Raw genomic sequence first — 17,200 nt, forward strand, 5'->3', positions numbered from 1 at the left:
CTCTGCAACTTATTATCCAACTGTTTATTTGGCCCTCGGCGGAGAAGTCAGCGCTCTTGTTTTCTCAGATAAGAACTTTTCTCAGGCAATTTGCAGCACATTTAGTTTTAGAGTTCTCTGGAAATCTCCCACCATGCAGCGAACCGATGCCAGGGTGACGATGCTGATGGTTCACTCGTGATAACAGAGGATTCAAGTTCGAGCGAAAGTGCAGGTTTGTCACAAAACCGTTAACTTCCACATTAATGACGGCAGCATTTTGACAGAGTGAGTCACGGATGTAAGACATGATGCAAGAAAGTGTCATTTAACTTTTTAATCATAATCATACATTTGTTTTCCTTTCAAGCCTCACGTCCTCAACAAAGCAGGCGGTGTTGCGTTGCTGGAGAAGCTCCGCACAGCGTCACAGAGAAAGGATGCGACATATTAGAATAGTCCACATGTCATGCTACATACAGTGTCTGCTTTCAAAAAAGGTCATATTAAAAAAAAAGAAGTGGGGTAACACAATAAAAAGAAGTTATTAAAAAGACACAGCGTGTGTGTTATTAAAGTGGAACAGCATGGCTCGTAGTTGCAGAAAAGAGGGATGTTCTTAACGGCATGTTTTTAATTCATGACATCATCCTTGATTTTTGGAAAGGGCTCCTGTCTGCTGTCTCTTGAGGATGAATCCGATCAGCTTCTTCACCCAGGAGGACCGAGGGTTCAGGCACACCTTCTGCCCGTTGGCCAGCCCAGCGCTGCTCTCAAGAAGAAAAAACACAATTCAAGCCACTTAGAAACACTGACATCTGTGAGTCAAATAAAAAGCTCACGTGGTTTTGTATTTTCTTTGGACTTACATGACTTCAGTGTCCGGGCAGTGCGGCCCTTCAGGGAAGAGCTTGATGCTCCTCAGGTTGTCCGGAGGGATGATCCTCGACTCCACCTGAAGGCACCGGCAGTGTGTGTTGAAGTCTCTGCTGATCGGCGGCATCCCTGTCATCGGCATTGACACGCAGTGAGATGTTTTTACCACTTTAAACACTTATTACAGCTCGCTCGGCTCCGCATTCCTGGCAGAGTTTTTCTATAAATTACTCAGGAAAATAAACTAGAACTCCCCCCTCAAAAAAATTGCTTCGGTCACATGTTTATATTTTGCAACCTCTACTTTCTTGGAACTTGGCGTTTGCCTTCATGATGATGGGCTCAGCCGTGATGTGGGTGTAGTCATTGCTCCGTCAATCAGATGCTGACTCGATAACTTTCTACCGGAAGGCTTTCTTCACCACCGCCTTGGGATTGCGACATTGCTTAAAATTGACACTTCTCCCTTTCTCTTCCAGTAATCTTCCTGTTCACGGCCACTTCAATTCCCAACGTCATGGTAAAGGTCACTGAAGCGTTTGGCTTTGCTACGGTAACATACAGCCCCTGCTCAACCATTCATGTATCGGTAATTTTGCTTTTCAGCTTTTCAGATCAGCACGTGCAACACAATGCAACGGCAATGCAATAAAGCAGACATTAAGGAAATTAAAGGGATACATTTTGGCTTAAAAACAGATTTTTCTCACTGTTGCCCGCTGGTTTATCTACACAAATATCCTCATCTCGGCCTAAATGTCCTATTAAAGTCACGTCTCCATCTTAATATAGATCTATTCTGGCAAAAGTACAAACAACCTGTCCAAACCCCTGAGGTCCCACAGAAACCATCCCACCATGCAGCTGTGCTCTTACCGTCAATGAGCACCAGCAGGGTCCCGAAAATGAGCAGGATGGAGAGCTTCATCTTGTTTGAGCAGCTGTTGGCAGACAGATGTCATACAGCTGCTGGAACCGTTTAAATACAATCTGCCCTCCAATATTTATGTACACAGAGATCAGGTGATCTTCTTGAATTGGAAAAAAAATCCCATGTGTGTGTGTGTGTGTGTGTGTATTTTGGTTTCATTTCGATGCATTCACATGTGCAGCAGAAGGTAGTCATGGGGCGGTGAGTTCAGGGACAGACAAGAGGCCCCGTTGAGGTTAAAAGACGCCGTACTCGCGGTCGTCGGGCCGAGAAATGAGTCACACAGACGGAGTGTGTCCGTCTGGACGGGCGGCACACAGCTACGTTTCTCTTACGTATTCTCCCTCCGACTACGCAAAATGATACAATAATCACTGGACACTTTTGTGTACACAAACAGAGTTTGACTTGTGGCGACTGCACATGATACTGTGAGGTGGTGTTGTGTTACTGAGGGGCTTGTTCTGATCCGGTATAGACGGCATAATGGACTTACTATGTGAAGTAGTTCATCAGTGTTTCTTCTTGAGCACTTTTCAATATTATTTCTCCGTTTGGTGTTAGTGTTTAGATGTATTTCAGTTAATAAGTATTGTTTTGGGGAGGAAGGGGCGTTTAAAAGCAACATTAATCGCTGTTATTTTATAAGAAAGGGCTCAAGTGATTATCTATTGAGCGTTTTAGCTTCTTTTAGCTTGGTGTTTTGGTATTTGGTTCACTTTTATCAGCAAGAGAAATGAGAAAAGGCATTGTACGCGCCCCGCTCTGCACCAAATAGCAGATAGAGACCGTTGGCAGTGGAGCTTTTGGCCGCTGTGGAGGCAGATATTTCTCTCAGGACCGTTCGTGTTGCTCGAAACACGACTCCAAATGAACTATAGTGAGCATCAAAAAAGAAACATTCAACTTCATAAAGCCATAAACTGCTGAATGTGGGTGTGATGTTTAGCTCATTGTGAAGTTATGATGTTTTCAGCTTTCAATTGTTTGGCAATTTTGGGATGAGTAGTTGTTTTTGACATATTTTCTATTGGTATTGTGTAAAAAAATCCCCCCCGATTTCTTTTAAATATTTCACTTCAGTTTTTCTTTCCATGTCATGTGTCATTTCTATTGAAGTTTACGATGTTCAAACCGTCATCTGGTATTTGTTTTCATGTTTCAAACTTTCATTTCAGTTTTAAATCCAAGTAATACACATAATAATCACAATAAGTATAGCGTTAAATTGGGTAAACATGAAAGTGAACTGGAGCATCAATTTGTTTGTAAGGACGAAGTGAAGGTTCATTCATCTTAAAGAACACCTTTGTAAAAGCTGTGCAGACACACAAACACTCACTGGGGACAATGATTTACATTCATTTGATAATATAAAAATCACAAGTTTTAAAAGAATTTATGTGGATTAAGATTAATCGTCATCCACGCTGTTGCAATCTATTTCTTCTGAGGTCAAACTGATGAACTGACAATAAAGTCTCTCTAAGTTTTCATTATTAGTCAGCATGTTGAAATTTCCTAATAGGGTCTACATGCAATTGTTTATTAGGTATCATTAGACTCATAAAATATAATAAGGGACAAAGAAAACAGATGAAATCATATTTTTGATGACGAAGTGCTTTCTGACTTCTGACTTGAGAAATATTTCTCCCTTATGATTGAAGGCATGTGTCTTTATCAGACGTCGGGACATTAATGTGGGATAAAAATGGGTCATCAGGCAAAGCCTCAAGGGCACATGACTGTAAATAAATAAATATTACAGAATGACTTGGCAAAATTGTTATCTTTTGATGAGACTTTTTATTGGAATTTTACAAGCTAAAGCACAGAATGACTAATATTCCACATACTTTATAAGGTGTATTGGTTAAATGTAAAAATGCTGCAATAAATACTTATATATGACGATCCTTTTACAGTCTGGACAAAAGGACAATACTTGAGGTTTACGACATTGGCATGAGATAAAAGTGTGTTTCTATTGGTATGATGTGACTTTGTTATTCATGTTGACTGCAAACCAAAACCAGAAATATGTTTGGGGGAAAATGTGTTTTATTAATGTTCTGATAACAAGATGTGAGTTATGACTGATTGGATAGTTTACTTCTCCTTCTAAGAAAGCATGACAGCATGACAGACAGACAGACTCACAGACAGACAGACAGACAGACAGACACAAGGAAACCTCAACAGTGTTGCTCAGTTGCTCCACCACAATGCTCCGGACTGAAACATCCCAACAACAACTAGATGAACTGTCATTACATTTTGTGAGACATTCACGGTCCCCAGAGGACGAATCCCCCAGTGACGATGCTGCTCCTCTGATATTTCGTGTAGCACAATCAGCAAGTTAAACGTTTTAGTTTTTTTCGTGTGCACGGCCGCTTGTGTTCTTGTGGGATGAAAGAGACTCACTTTCAGTCGCTGCCTGCACTGGGAGACTCGTGGCTCACGCCGCAGCTACGTAACGTAGCATCCACATCCTCTTTCCTGTTGTTAAGTAATAAAGTGTCATCTGTTGTTGAGTAATAAAGCACTTATGTGGACGTGTTCCATAAGAGCAGGACGTATACATCTGCATGTCTTGTGACCGCGCTGAGCTGAGCCACGGCCTGAAGCATCATGTACAGCAAAGCACCATGACGCCCTCTGTTAGTCTGTGGGACTTCTTCTCTTCTACCTACAGACTCCTCGAGACTCTGTTTCATAGAAAAGTTCAGTTTGGCTATGTTCGTAATTTCAGCTTCAAAGAAAACAACAGCAAAGCTGCTAGCATGGCTTGTTTAGTCTCTACTACTACTACTACTACTAACTACTACTACTATTACTACTACTGCTACTACTTCTGCTACTGCTACTACCTACTACTACTACTACTAACTACTACTACTACTACTACTACTACTACTACTACTACTACTAACTACTACTACTATTACTACTACTGCTACTACTTCTGCTACTGCTACTACCTACTACTACTACTACTAACTACTACTACTACTACTACTACTACTACTACTACTACTACTACTAACTACTACTACTATTACTACTACTGCTACTACTTCTGCTACTGCTACTACCTACTACTACTACTGCTACTACTACTTACTACTACTACTACTACTACTACTACTAACTACTACTACTACTACTACTACTACTACTAACTACTACTACTATTACTACTGCTGCTACTACTTCTGCTACTGCTACTACCTACTACTACTGCTGCTACTACTACTTACTACTACTGCTGCTACTACTACTTACTACTACTGCTGCTACTACTACTTACTACTACAATTACACACTGCTACTGCTACTACTACTACTACTACTACTACTGCTGCTACTGCTACTGCTACTACTACTATTACTACTACTGCTACTGCTACTACTACTATTACTACTACTGCTACTGCTACTACTACTCCAACTACTAATACTACTCTTGCTACAAATACTGCTGCTGCTGCTAATGCTAATGCTACTAACTAGTACTACTGCTACTAATTGTGGTGTCTCAACGTAGCTGGAAATCATTTCACTGGCTTCTTTGAAATGTTATTTAAAATGAAATGCCAAGGTGTTTTCTTTTCTTTTTACATATATTTATTGCAGTTTTGCATTCCTTCTTCTGGAGCGTCACATGTCAAGAGTCAGTCCTGTATATTATTATGTCAGCCTTAAAAAAAAAATACATACAGTATGATGTATACACACAATAACACACAATTAATGCGTAATATAAAAAAGTTTATTCACATTTAATATCCTACATATCATCTTTACAAAGCTGGAACATTGTTATCTGCCAGCTTTGATGACGTCCCAAACAATGCTTTTACAGATATAACACATACAATGCAGTCAGAGTACAATACATTACTTCTCAACCTTAAGGCAGTATTTCAGGGTGGAAACACATCAGTCACATCCGTGTACACAACACCAACACAACTCCTACATGCCCTTTGTTCACCAGATGAATATTCTGAACACTTCCATGAATTCACAAACTGTCTCCTAAAGGTGTGCGAACCTACAAATGTGAAACTTCAGTTTAAATGCAGCAGCGATGATGAAGATATCTTCATTTCGATGATGTCGGCGCTGCTGTGGTGGTTTTGAGGTTGCTGGTTTTCTTCTTTTCAGCACGGAGCGCCATCTGCCTGCAGAGGAAGCAGATCAGGTTCAATTTGATTTGAAAACGTCTATCATCTGAAACAGTGGTTTGGTTTCAAGCCTTCTTTTTGGCATGTGACCCCTTAAAATTAGGCTGACAATGTATTCGATACACGTTTAATTCTACCAAATATTCTCTTTCTTTTGGCACGTCAGCCCTAAAAAAAAAAAGCTATGTATTTGTTAAATTAAAACAAAACTAATGTATTTGGTAGAAGACTAGAAAATTGCATTGCAGAAAGGTTTTTCTTTTAATCCTCTTTTGGCTCATCAGTTTTATCTTGCAAACTCTTACCAGAGGCCACAGCCCTCAGTTGGGAACCGCCCCACTAGATTAACAAGATTTTTTGTAGGAATATGCAATAAATGCAATAAAAAAAAACGTATTAGACACCTCCAGCTGCCTAAGCAGTTGCAGAACAAGTGACATGTCACTTCCTCTGTCTTTCATACTCAGTGATGACGGCCCACACTTATATTGCTCAACCTTCCCATGCACTTTATTTGGCAAGCGTCCTCTCATTATTAGTTCAAGCTGTGTTGAAGAATGGCGATTGGAAGTGCACCATGCAGAGAAGAAAAGCTTTGCACTTACTCGAGTAATATTGGCAGGATTGTTTTGGCGAAATTTCCGTTGGGGTCAAGACAACATGAGCTCTTGTCTTTCAGCACGAGACTGAAGGAGAAAGAGAAAGCTTTAATGTTAAAAAACTCTATGAACGCACACTGTCATTGGAAAATCAATGATGATCAACAATGAAAAATACACCATGTTGTCTATTTGTTGCAGCAGATACTTACATGACTTCTTTCTTGTTGCAGTATGGACGAGGCTCATACAATTTTACGTCACGGATGAGTGAGGGCTGTACGGCCGCACTTATTTTCACACATTGGCATTTCAGAATTGCTGGAAAAAAAAGATAAAACAGTGTAAATAATCTATAGAATAGCGAGAGTTCACCTTTTAAATTGTCCTGATATGTTTAGCCCAGCAAAAGAAACAGAGATGTCTCATAACTTGCAGTTTTTAGATGCGTTTAGCTCCATAAAAAGTAGCATAAATGCACAGTTGGTACACTTACACTTTGAAATGCAAATGGTAGTGCAGGACAGGAGAATGATGCACCGGATTGCAGTGTTCATCTTCGTCTTCACTGGTACGAATCCCTGTGTCTTTCCAATCAGAAACTTTGAAAGAGCCTTTGGTTGTTTTTGGCAGTGACCCTCCGCTGCTGTGTTTATGAATATTTCTCTGAGTGTGAAAACTCTCCTTTTTATACCCCAACAGTTACGAGAGTACGATTTCCAGGGAAATGGTGGGTAAATGAAATCCTCAGAGAGCATCGTTTCCTTCCACGGAAACTGCTTCTTCTTCTGTAATCTGACCACTCTCTCAACTGTTGTCGTCATATTTCACTTCCTGCGTATCAACTTCTTTATCAACCACTCACTCTGCAAGCTGTCACTCAGGAGCAGAGGCGGATTGGGGGTGAAAAGTGTCCTGTGAGTTCATGTTAGACCGGCCCACTCAATGCATTACATATATTGACCAGTCAGTGGCTTACTTGGAAATATACTCATACACTTATGAGTATATTTTACGTTAAAAAAAAGCCAACATAAAATACATTGTTCTTGTGTTAATGCGTGGATACAATATGTGTATTATGTGAAGGCTGCTGTTGCAGTCAGTGCATCAGTATAGTTTTAAGTCGGAGTAGGACATCTACCGGTTTAAAACTGGTAATGCATCAGGATGTCTGTTTTACTTCCCACAGTCTCTTTTTTATTTGTTCCCCCAGGACACTTCTGGGGGATATACCATCACAAACTTATGCAGTTATGACTCTTTTGCATTCATTCTGACAAAGAAAGATGGGAACAAACTGAATTGAGAGCTTGATATAAAAAGGTGGAAAGAGCTCTTTTGCAGAAACTTTATTAGTTACATAGTGGAAGCACATCTTGAAAAGTTGAAGCTGCATGAATCAACATTTATTATGTATTAAATGAAAGAAAGCATCACATGGTTAACTCATATATCGCATCCACCAACAATTATCAGCTCATCAGCTCGTTTTTATGTAATTCTGCTTGCTTCTAATGGCTAAAATTATATATATATATATATATATATATATATATATATATATATATATATATATATATATAAATCACAGACTGCATGAAAACCCTCATTATTTACTCCGTAGTGCCTTGCATTTACTTACTTTGTATTCATGTGAGTGTGTAAAAGCCAAGTATTCTACAATAATTTCTTATTGTCAGAAGTCTCTGTTTATCTCACACTGTAGAGTAAAATAGAGTATTTATTGCCCTTATACGGAGTAGTGAATGATTAAATGAGGGAGTGATGTCAAAGACAGCCATACTGCGTAACCTCAACCACAAATAAAGAGAATATCACTCAACGCTGCTTTTGGATTGATTTTTGTTGTTATATTTGGCGCCATCTAGCAGTCGGGTTGCATATTGCAACAAACTATTATTAAAGATCTACTAAAAACTATCACCATATGAAACAAACCGTATATGGTGAAGCTACACCTGCCAAGCTGTTGCAAACCTCTCGTTCTGCAACTATGTGAGAGGTTTATATTTTGTAAGTGCGTTGAATGTTGTCTGCCGTCCTCCAGCGATCAGGCAGTGATGGTGACAGACGCCATGCCGGAGACCTGCCTGAGAGCAGGGCAGTCCAGAGAAGCCATCAACCTGGTCCTGCCGGCCCTCTGCGGGGTGAAGTACTCGGTCCAGGTCAGAGAGGAGTTTGATGGGATCAGACTGAAACCAGCAGAGTTGGAGTTAGACGCCAGAAAGAGTGCACAGATGTTTTTCGGGTCAAAAGATACTCGAGACATTAAAGAAACTGGCATCAAGAACTCACCTGTAAAACTTGGTCATGGGCAGCATGATCCCGGGTCCTTCCATGCGAATGTAAACGCCCTCCAGGCTGAAGGAGAAGGGGTTCGTAAACTCCACAGTCGCCGCCATCTCCTCCTTCACTTTGCCGCCGCCGGACACCTGGAGAAACAAAACCAATGAAAAAGGAAGCAGAAACTTGTAGAAATAAACATGTGGATGTTGAACAGAAGAGGCCCCAGTATTGAACCTTGGGGAACACCACATGTCATCCTCGTCGGCTCTGATGTGTAATTAGCTACGGACACTGAGTATTGTCCATCCTTCAAGTGGGATTTTTCTGCAGGATGCCAGTAAATTAAGATGACTTGTTTGTGTGGAGTAGACGGACTAAAAGCGACAGACCGTGACGTTGAGTTTGGGATTGTGCAGAGTGACGACTTTCATGGCGCTGGTGATCTGGCCCGTCTCCTTGATCTTCCCAGTGACGATGAAGTGGAGGTTGGCCTGTTCCACAAGGTCCCTCATGTATTTCTGAGACTCGACCGTCACAAACTCCTTCACACCTGGAGAACACCAAAACACAGCTCTGCTCTCTCTGCCTTGACTGTTCATGTTTTCATTAAGATGCTTGGGTTACTCATACTTAACTAACGCTAAACATCATGTAGTCATTAGAAACACTTTTACTGTTTACACATTCTTGACCATGCATGCAATCTTGTCTGTGTTTGCTGAACTGACATCATAAAAAAGTCCCTTTTTTTTTTTATTTCTGCTGGTGAGAAATAAATAAAACGCCTCTCCTCACTTTTGTAGGGCTCAATCGTCACGGTGGGATTCCTGAACAGGAACTCGGAGCTGGTGACTCCGGTGTAATACACCACGCTGCCGTTGACGTAGGTGTCCACGGTGCGGCGCTGGTCGCTGCGGTTTACGAACTCCACGCTCAGCGCGAAGTCGTCGCCCACGCTGACCTCCAGCGTGGGCAGGACCACGTCCACGTCCGCCTCGGGGAGGTCGGACCCGTTTCGTTTGCAGCCGTACTGCTCCGCTTTTTCCAGGACGGTCCGCTCCTCTGTGCTGCCTAGAGAGGATGGTCACAAACATGAAGCGCCAGACTGTGTTTTCAGTTTTCATGGAGTTATTTTGGGGCCGCGTTCAGCATTTTAGTCGCAATAGCTGATTGCAGTTCAATTTGATGTGTACAGCCCAATATCACAAAAGGGCTTTACAATCTGTACAACATCCTCATGTCCTCTGTATGTAAAACGTATTTACCAGTATATGTATGTATATATATATGTATGTTTATATGTACGTAAATCACAAGCTCAGGCGGCAGCAGAAACATACTCTGCCTGCTTTTAAAACATTATTTTGTCTCTCCTACCTTCAGGAAACTTGTATTGATCGGTGATGTCTCGACGGGTTACGTCTCCTGGAGTCTTGGTCAAAACCATGCGGCCCACATGAGTCCGGTTCACCTTGACTGGCTCCAGGGATCCGTCATTACTCCGGCTGTAAAACACCACGTCGCTGTTGATCTGTGGGGAGAGAGACCAAGAAAAAAACACTTGCTCTTTTTGTAATTTGTTTTTTATTTTGACATAAAATCCCAGTGAGACAATGTCATTCAAAGACTCACCTCAGCGAACACAAAGGCAGCATCATACGGGAAGCAGATCTCCCCGTGTTTTATGGCCTTCACTGATGCAGGACCACATCTGTACATGCCTTTATGGACGATAGGGACAAATATTAATATTCTGGGATTTCTGTGAATAATTGAAAAACACGTAGTATTTTATCATAAAGCCAGCAGATATCATATATTATTATCTACCTTCGCTGGTCTCCTGTGGTGTTGCATCCACAACCTGCCAGCCTCCAAAGCCAGGTCTGAGGTCTGGTCTGGACATGAAGCACTCGTTCCAGCAGTGATAGTTCCTGATGAAAGACATTATTTAAAATATCATCGTAGACATTAGTATGATACAAAATCTGTTTGATTATTGTTTAAACTTGTTGTTACGCATGGAGGCCTCTAAAGAAAAAAGAAAACAGAAAAAAAGACAGAGATATCTTGACGTTTGCGTCTGTGGATGGCGCTAAAAGTGGAGTGGAGGACCAAGAACGTGCTAAAACATTAGATTTTTTTTATAGTCCGTGTAAGCAAGTGCAAATTTATCTGTTAGTCACCAAAACCATTAGGATTGATCCTCTGGGGACCATGACCTCTTATGTTATCTCAGTCTCAGTCTCACCGCTCGTTGCAGAGGTCAAAAGTCAATACAGACGATTGTGTTACCAGATGGTGTCTTTGGTGCGGGCGCGGTCGATCCTGCCGCTCTCATCCAGGATGATGTCGGTCTTCAGGTTTCCATCGTTGTCGTGAGCGGAGAAGTAGTTGGTGACGACCCGCGACGGGATGCCCAGACAGCGCAGGACTGGAGGGAAAACATTGAAGAAGAGGAGACGATGATGATGAAGGCAGACACTTAGCCCCGAGTCGCAGCCATGAAGCTACTTAATATGTATGCGAGTCCAGCAAAGCTCTCACGGGTGTTGAAGACGGCGGCGTAGACCCAGCACTGAGCGAAGCAGATGGGCCTCTTGCTGCTCCTGTAGGTGAGCAGGATGTCTGTGCTGCCCGTCCAGGACGTGGGCGCCACTCCGTAGGTGTAGTCGCCGCTCCAGTTTCCCACCAGCACGCCGTCGTCATCATGAGAGTTCAGCTGAGCACATGTTTAGACATTGATGGAAAGGTATATTTCAGACTTTTTACGCCGTAAAATCGCAACACATAATAATTCGCCCTCAAATTTGCAGGGGAATAGTCACTATATCAGCAATATTTTCTGTTTTACTGCACAGTGATGTTTAACTGTGTACCGTGTGTATCTGTAACCACATCCCTGTGTTTTAATGGATGTCCATCTATATTTTCTCACCATAGCAGAAGCCTTCCTGGTCACCCTGACGGGGTCTCCTCTGCTGGTGATGGGCATCTCGGACCGGTCCAGGATGTACAGACAGGCGTCCAGGACTCCGAAGTTAAACTAGACAAAAACAAAAAGTCAATGAGGAGATTCAGTCTTCTTGAAGAGTGTTTGCTCTTCTACCTGTCCGTAGTTCCAGTCTCTCTCAGCGATGTCGTCGTAGGCGCCGTGGTAGATGATCCCCATCTCAGTCATCACGCACTCCTGCCTCTCGCTCTCATCATCCAGGAACACAGCGTCACCTGAGGAGAAAAAACAAAACACAAAAGACAGCCGGTTACGAGGAGTTTCATGGAAAACGAAGAAGAAAAAAAGTTGTGTTGGAGAAGCCTCAACCGACCCGGCGCCCAGGGATTGAAGAGGATGTAGAGGTCTCTGCTGCTGTCCGGTCTGGTCCTGCGGATGCCGAAGGGCGTCTTCACGGCGACGTACATGTGGTACTTCCCCACAATGCAGTTAGCCGCGGGGGTGATGCCCATGGTGACCCGGTTGCCGGCGGCGTTTGTGACGCGGCCCTCCCAGGAGCTCTGGCGCTCCTCGGTGGGGAAGACGGGAATGTAGGTGCCCTTGTTGTACTGCGGGCTGGAGCCTGGGGGAGCGCGGAGGAAAGACAGATTCATGCTGAGGACAAGACGTCAGAGCGAGATCCCAAAACAGTAAAATATCACGTTTACAGCTTGTCAGCTCACCGATGACAAACTCCACGGCGAACGTGTCCGTAGCGGGTTTGTAGGGTCGGTTGAAGGAGATCTCGACCTGGAACTCCTGCCCTCGCCGGACGATGAGGTGGTCGGAGTTGAACATCATGGTGTGGTGTTGCTGCTTGTTGCTCCCCTCCGTCATCTTCATCATGTCCACTCCGGAAATGTCCAAAAACTCTAATTTTGAACCCCGGAGACAAAGACATTCGTAACCCTTTGCAGTCATGTCAAAATAAAAAAAGTCCCAGTCACTGTTTTAATAAACTGCGGTCACATGTGGATATCTCTCCCGGAGCAGCTTTCTGACAATACCACAGGGCGGAGAGTAGTGACAAGCTGCAGGAAGTGATCAACATTTAGCCTATTTGGACGTCGTTTGTGAGTCAATCATGTGCTATAGTTGGATATCTCCCATAATGCACCAAAGCTTCGCACGAGCTCAGTTGTATGTTTAAACATAACATTTAAAAAAAACCTCATGAAACAAAATGTATTTGTCTTCACAATGTTTTCCTCTGTAGTGTCTTCAACATGACGATACTGATAGCGCTGACAGTCCACCAAACATGTCATAATACCACTCATCCCAAAAATAGCTGTCTTTATGTAAGTACTCAAACCGGGGAAGTTTCACTGCAATATCTCCTCGTTCATAGTTTCAAACTATAACTCATATTCGGGTTAAAGACTCCTCCCCCTCACCGGTCATGGGTGGAAATCCTCTCGGGCCCGGGACCCCGAAGGGCTCGAACTCAGGTAAGTCCGTGGAGTCGGAGTTGGAGCTGGAGACGGGGACGGCGGTGCGGCCGCGGTTCGTCATCTTGGGAGGGGGTCCGGTGGGGATGGTGGGGGGGAGAGAGGAGGTCGGGGCGGCACCTGGATCAGACATGGTGGCGATCGATCAGGGCGGAGGATCCGGGCGCAGGACTGGAGGAGGAGAGCGGATGGAAAACACGTTTTTCACCCTTTTTTTTGTGTGTGTGTGTGTGTTTGCAAATAAATGTGACTGCACATTTAAAATATGCCTTTGGTTAGTTAGTTTAGGCTGAATTCCCTCCATGCTGCGTTTGTTCCTGCGTGGTAGACGAACTGTTTTCAAAGCCGTCTGCTTTACATCTGTGCAAAAACTGGAAACACTCATGAGTGTGTGAGTGTGTGTGTGTGTGTGAGAGAGTGTGAGTCCTTGTCCCTTTTATTCCAAAAAAAAAGGACGTTTTTGGGATATTGGCGAGGCCATTAAAGTGAAATGCATGAAAATATAAAAGCATGCGAATGATGAAACAACGGAGTGAAATACGTTTGTGTCACATGTGGTTTCCATGTGTGTGTCTGTGGGTTGTGTGGAGTTTACAGTCTCTCCTGCTAAAGAAAGACACTTTTTAGGTTTGGGGAGTTATTTTTACTTCACAAATATTGTATTTGTATATTTCTTAGCAGCCACACAAAAAAGTCTCTACATTTTTTATTTGATATTAGTGTTTTTCTTAGTTTGTTCAAGTGATGTTAGTGGTAAAAAAAGTTATTTCCAAAACAAATGAATCAAATCAACACACTCGCTGCAGCAGATTTAAACATGGGTGTGAAGTGGTGAACACATCCTGATGTAAACAAAGACCTTCAGTTTACTCAGAATGACTCATTCATCCTCACGACATGAAACCTGCCATGACATCATCAACCCTCTCAGCGTGAACCCACTGCCACGGCCACCACGTCAGCACGAGCGAACCAGTACACACACCGCCGCTGTTTTCCTAAGCTGCGAGCAGAGAGTGTGTGTGTGTGTGTGTGTGTTCGTGTGTGTGCGTGTGTGTGTGTGTGTGTGTGAGTTCCAAACACCTGGCCGAGAACGAGGCGTGAGTCATTTAACACAGTGAAGGCTCTGTTTTCACCACAGAGAAAGACGGGCTCACCTTCTGCAAACTGGAAGAGCGACAAGAAGACAGACAGACAGAGAGACAGAGAGACAGAGAGACAGACAGACAGATAGAGAGACAGAGAGACAGACAGACAGACAGACAGAGAGACAGACAGACAGAGAGACAGACAGACAGACAGAGAGACAGACAGAGAGACACACAGACAGGCAGAGAGACAGACAGACACACAGACAGACAGACAGAGAGACACACAGAGAGACAGAGAGACAGACAGACAGACAGGCAGACAGGCAGGCAGCACATCGGTGGAAAGAAACAACTTTGATGGACTTGTTTTATTTTACTTTACACTTAAACTCCACAGAGGAGAATATCGTGGTTTTTAATCGACCACATCAGATTTAACATGAAGTTTCTACCTGAAATGTGAAATTAAATCTCATTAAAGCTCATTGGCACATTTCAGGGGTTTGTGAGGCGTGAACAGTGAATTTCAGATGGTTTCATTGAAGTAACGACTTGAGGTAAAACCAAAATATAAACACAGAAGAATTTACTTTATTATCTTAAGACCGCTCACATTTCTCTTTCTCTGCAATAAACAAACTGGATTTCTTAGTTTCTGCAATATAATGATGTTATGAGTCACAGCACTTTGTTCCTTGAGCACTTCTGTAAAGTATTACTTCCTCCATTGTTACATCACATCACATATAATGTGCTAATGGCTGGTTTCAGAGTACCATGCAAGTCCTACAGAAGATTCATGTTAAATCAAACTGTTTTTGTAAGGGCAATAACATCACATGACATTTTCTCGTGCAGGTCAACTTCATCAAACATGCCGATCTACCTGGAGCGTCACATTCAGGGACAATAGGAGAAAGTGAGCGCGATTGATCCACTGCATCTTCACTGGAGACGCCCCGACGACACTGTGGTGTTTGTTTCTCTCCTTTTAGTGACAAGTTTGGTGTAAACACTTTAAAAACTGTGCAACAACAGTGGAAAACGCTGACTCGGGGAAAAAAGAGCTACACACATGTTCCCCAGCAGGACTGAGCCTCTTTTGTGCTACACCATAAAACTCTCTGGCAAGACCACAGCAGAAGTTAAAGGAACCAGGTTGTGCATGTTTCACAAACCTCACGGACATAAACCTCCAGTTTCTTTTCATTGTTAACGTTATTATGACGAAAACTATAATATCCAGATAAAAGCCCACCGATGCAGGTTGTGACACCTGAACTGTTGGCACCTGAAAAGTGTATCACTATTAAAATAATCCCGGTAATGCACGATTGGCTTTGTTTGTTCCCACAGATTGCACAAGAAGAAAAGCAGAACATCTTAAATGACTTTCAGATGTGACATCATTCTTTTGCATCTTCACATCTGGAAGGTCTTAGCAGGACAGAACAACCGAGCTGCAGGGGAATCGTTCGGTGCGATCGAGTCCTTACAAACTAATGCGAACTTTGTGCCTGTGAAGTAGCTTCATGAGCAGAGTGGACTCACCTCAGAGGAAAAGTTGGAGAGAGAAGCTGCTGCCGGCTGGAGTCGGTCTGCTGCTGCTGCTGCTGCTGCTGCTGCTGCTGCTGCTGCTGCTGCTGCTGCTGCTGCTGCTGCTGCTGCTGCTGCTGCTGCTGCTGCTGCTGCGTCTTGGGAGACTTCTGCTTTTATAGCCTGCAGAGGAAAGGAAAGAGCCATCCATGTGTGTGTGTGTGTGTGTGTAAGCCTTCTGAAGGGAAATGTTGCCATCAGGGGTGTAACGGTTGGTCCAAATAGGAGCAGGATGTGGAATCTCGCGTCTCCGTACAAACCACAGCTGGATGAAGCTCAGACAGATAAAGTGTTTGAGCTCTGAAGCCGTCACATGGGACAGTTTGATAACGCCGCATGTGTAACGTGACAAAGATAACCATGTTCATTGTATTGCTGACGATGAGGAGGACCCGCATCTTTATTTGGGCCCTCGTTGTAGCGTCTACCATGACAGATAAACTCAAGGTGAGAAGCCGCGACGAGCAACGTCTGTGTTTAGTGTTGCGTGGTTGTGTGTTTGCGAGAAAAGCTCAGACGGCTTTATTTTAACGTTGTTGATCTTGCTCATTTCAGGGTGGAGTTGCTTCTGGCCTCCAGTCACAGGTGCGGTCGCTGTGCCGGGATTTCACACTCTTATGATGGTTTGTGGTGGCATATGTACGCGTGATGCTTTCGTCGTTGGTGCTGTTTTGGGGTTGTGTCGTCTTTACACTGGTAGGAGACTCCCACTGCTCCACCAACGGTGCATCCTCTTCTTTTTCTTCCTCTGAATTTCACTTATTGAGGTCTAATAAACTTAATGAATACATTTCCTGCCTCATTTAACATTTGCAGAGCCAATATTTGGAAGTTTTATTTTCTGCATACAGTACATGGTTGCTTGCTAGCAGGCCTCATCTGCACTAATGGCACATTTCTTGGCATATTTTTCTTGGCTACAAACTCTGGATGCAAAAACAAACAATACACACAGACACACATTCCTCCAGAGCACTCCCAGTGGTCAACAACTCCTTCACTGATGTAGTTGTTGGCTCATAGCCAGATGTGCCAACAACAATTGGCTCAAATCTGGCTGTAAACTACACCAACTGCATGCGTATTATTCACACCTTTACTACTACTACTACTACTACTACTACTACTACTACTACTACTACTCCCTAGTATATTGCTGGTGTTACACTTCTTTTCCAC

General features: G+C 43.2%; 2 protein-coding genes and 1 long non-coding RNA gene across 3 annotated transcripts; all 3 read right to left on the bottom strand.

Moving 5' to 3' along the window:
- Positions 1-625: 625 nt before the first annotated feature.
- cxcl19 (chemokine (C-X-C motif) ligand 19) lies at positions 626-1,792 on the bottom strand. The gene is made up of 3 exons (XM_068587737.1): positions 1,732-1,792; positions 849-984; positions 626-746 (listed from the first exon to the last, which is right to left on the bottom strand). The coding sequence occupies exons 1-3, from the start codon at positions 1,781-1,783 to the stop codon at positions 626-628; spliced, it is 309 nt and encodes a 102-aa protein (XP_068443838.1). The 5' UTR covers positions 1,784-1,792.
- A 4,130-nt stretch (positions 1,793-5,922) lies between these two features.
- Positions 5,923-7,124, bottom strand: LOC137792195 (uncharacterized). The gene is made up of 4 exons (XR_011078090.1): positions 7,078-7,124; positions 6,794-6,902; positions 6,588-6,668; positions 5,923-5,979 (listed from the first exon to the last, which is right to left on the bottom strand). It is a non-coding gene; the product is annotated as an uncharacterized lncRNA (long non-coding RNA).
- A 1,013-nt stretch (positions 7,125-8,137) lies between these two features.
- f13a1b (coagulation factor XIII, A1 polypeptide b) lies at positions 8,138-16,021 on the bottom strand. Its single transcript, XM_068587724.1, has 15 exons — positions 15,977-16,021; positions 13,281-13,505; positions 12,567-12,755; positions 12,218-12,466; positions 12,001-12,119; positions 11,830-11,937; positions 11,439-11,613; positions 11,187-11,325; positions 10,722-10,825; positions 10,524-10,612; positions 10,269-10,422; positions 9,687-9,962; positions 9,281-9,441; positions 8,901-9,037; positions 8,138-8,797 (listed from the first exon to the last, which is right to left on the bottom strand). Exons 2-15 carry the CDS (start codon positions 13,465-13,467, stop codon positions 8,656-8,658), a joined length of 2,229 nt encoding a protein of 742 aa, XP_068443825.1. The 5' UTR covers positions 13,468-13,505; positions 15,977-16,021; the 3' UTR covers positions 8,138-8,655.
- Between the last annotated feature and the right edge of the window lie 1,179 nt (positions 16,022-17,200).

The sequence above is a fragment of the Clinocottus analis genome, unplaced genomic scaffold, assembly GCF_023055335.1.
Source record: "Clinocottus analis isolate CAN_PGR_092001 unplaced genomic scaffold, fCliAna1.0.p SCAF_21, whole genome shotgun sequence".
NCBI classification, from domain to species: Eukaryota; Metazoa; Chordata; class Actinopteri; order Perciformes; family Cottidae; genus Clinocottus; species Clinocottus analis.

Excerpts from the sequence above, each read along its gene's own strand:
- f13a1b (XM_068587724.1), bottom strand. The coding sequence starts at position 13,467 with ATGTCTGATCCAGGTGCCGCCCCGACCTCCTCTCTCCCCCCCACCATC. Across the intron at positions 11,326-11,438 it reads CGCCGCCGTCTTCAACACCC|TCCTGCGCTGTCTGGGCATC; the intron begins GTGAGAGCTTTG and ends TTTTCCCTCCAG. Across the intron at positions 10,826-11,186 it reads CGCACCAAAGACACCATCTG|GAACTATCACTGCTGGAACG; the intron begins GTAACACAATCG and ends GTCTTTCATCAG.
- cxcl19 (XM_068587737.1), bottom strand. The coding sequence starts at position 1,783 with ATGAAGCTCTCCATCCTGCTCATTTTCGGGACCCTGCTGGTGCTCATT. Across the intron at positions 985-1,731 it reads CCTGCTGGTGCTCATTGACG|GGATGCCGCCGATCAGCAGA; the intron begins GTAAGAGCACAG and ends TGCCGATGACAG. Across the intron at positions 747-848 it reads TGCCCGGACACTGAAGTCAT|CGCTGGGCTGGCCAACGGGC; the intron begins GTAAGTCCAAAG and ends TCTTGAGAGCAG.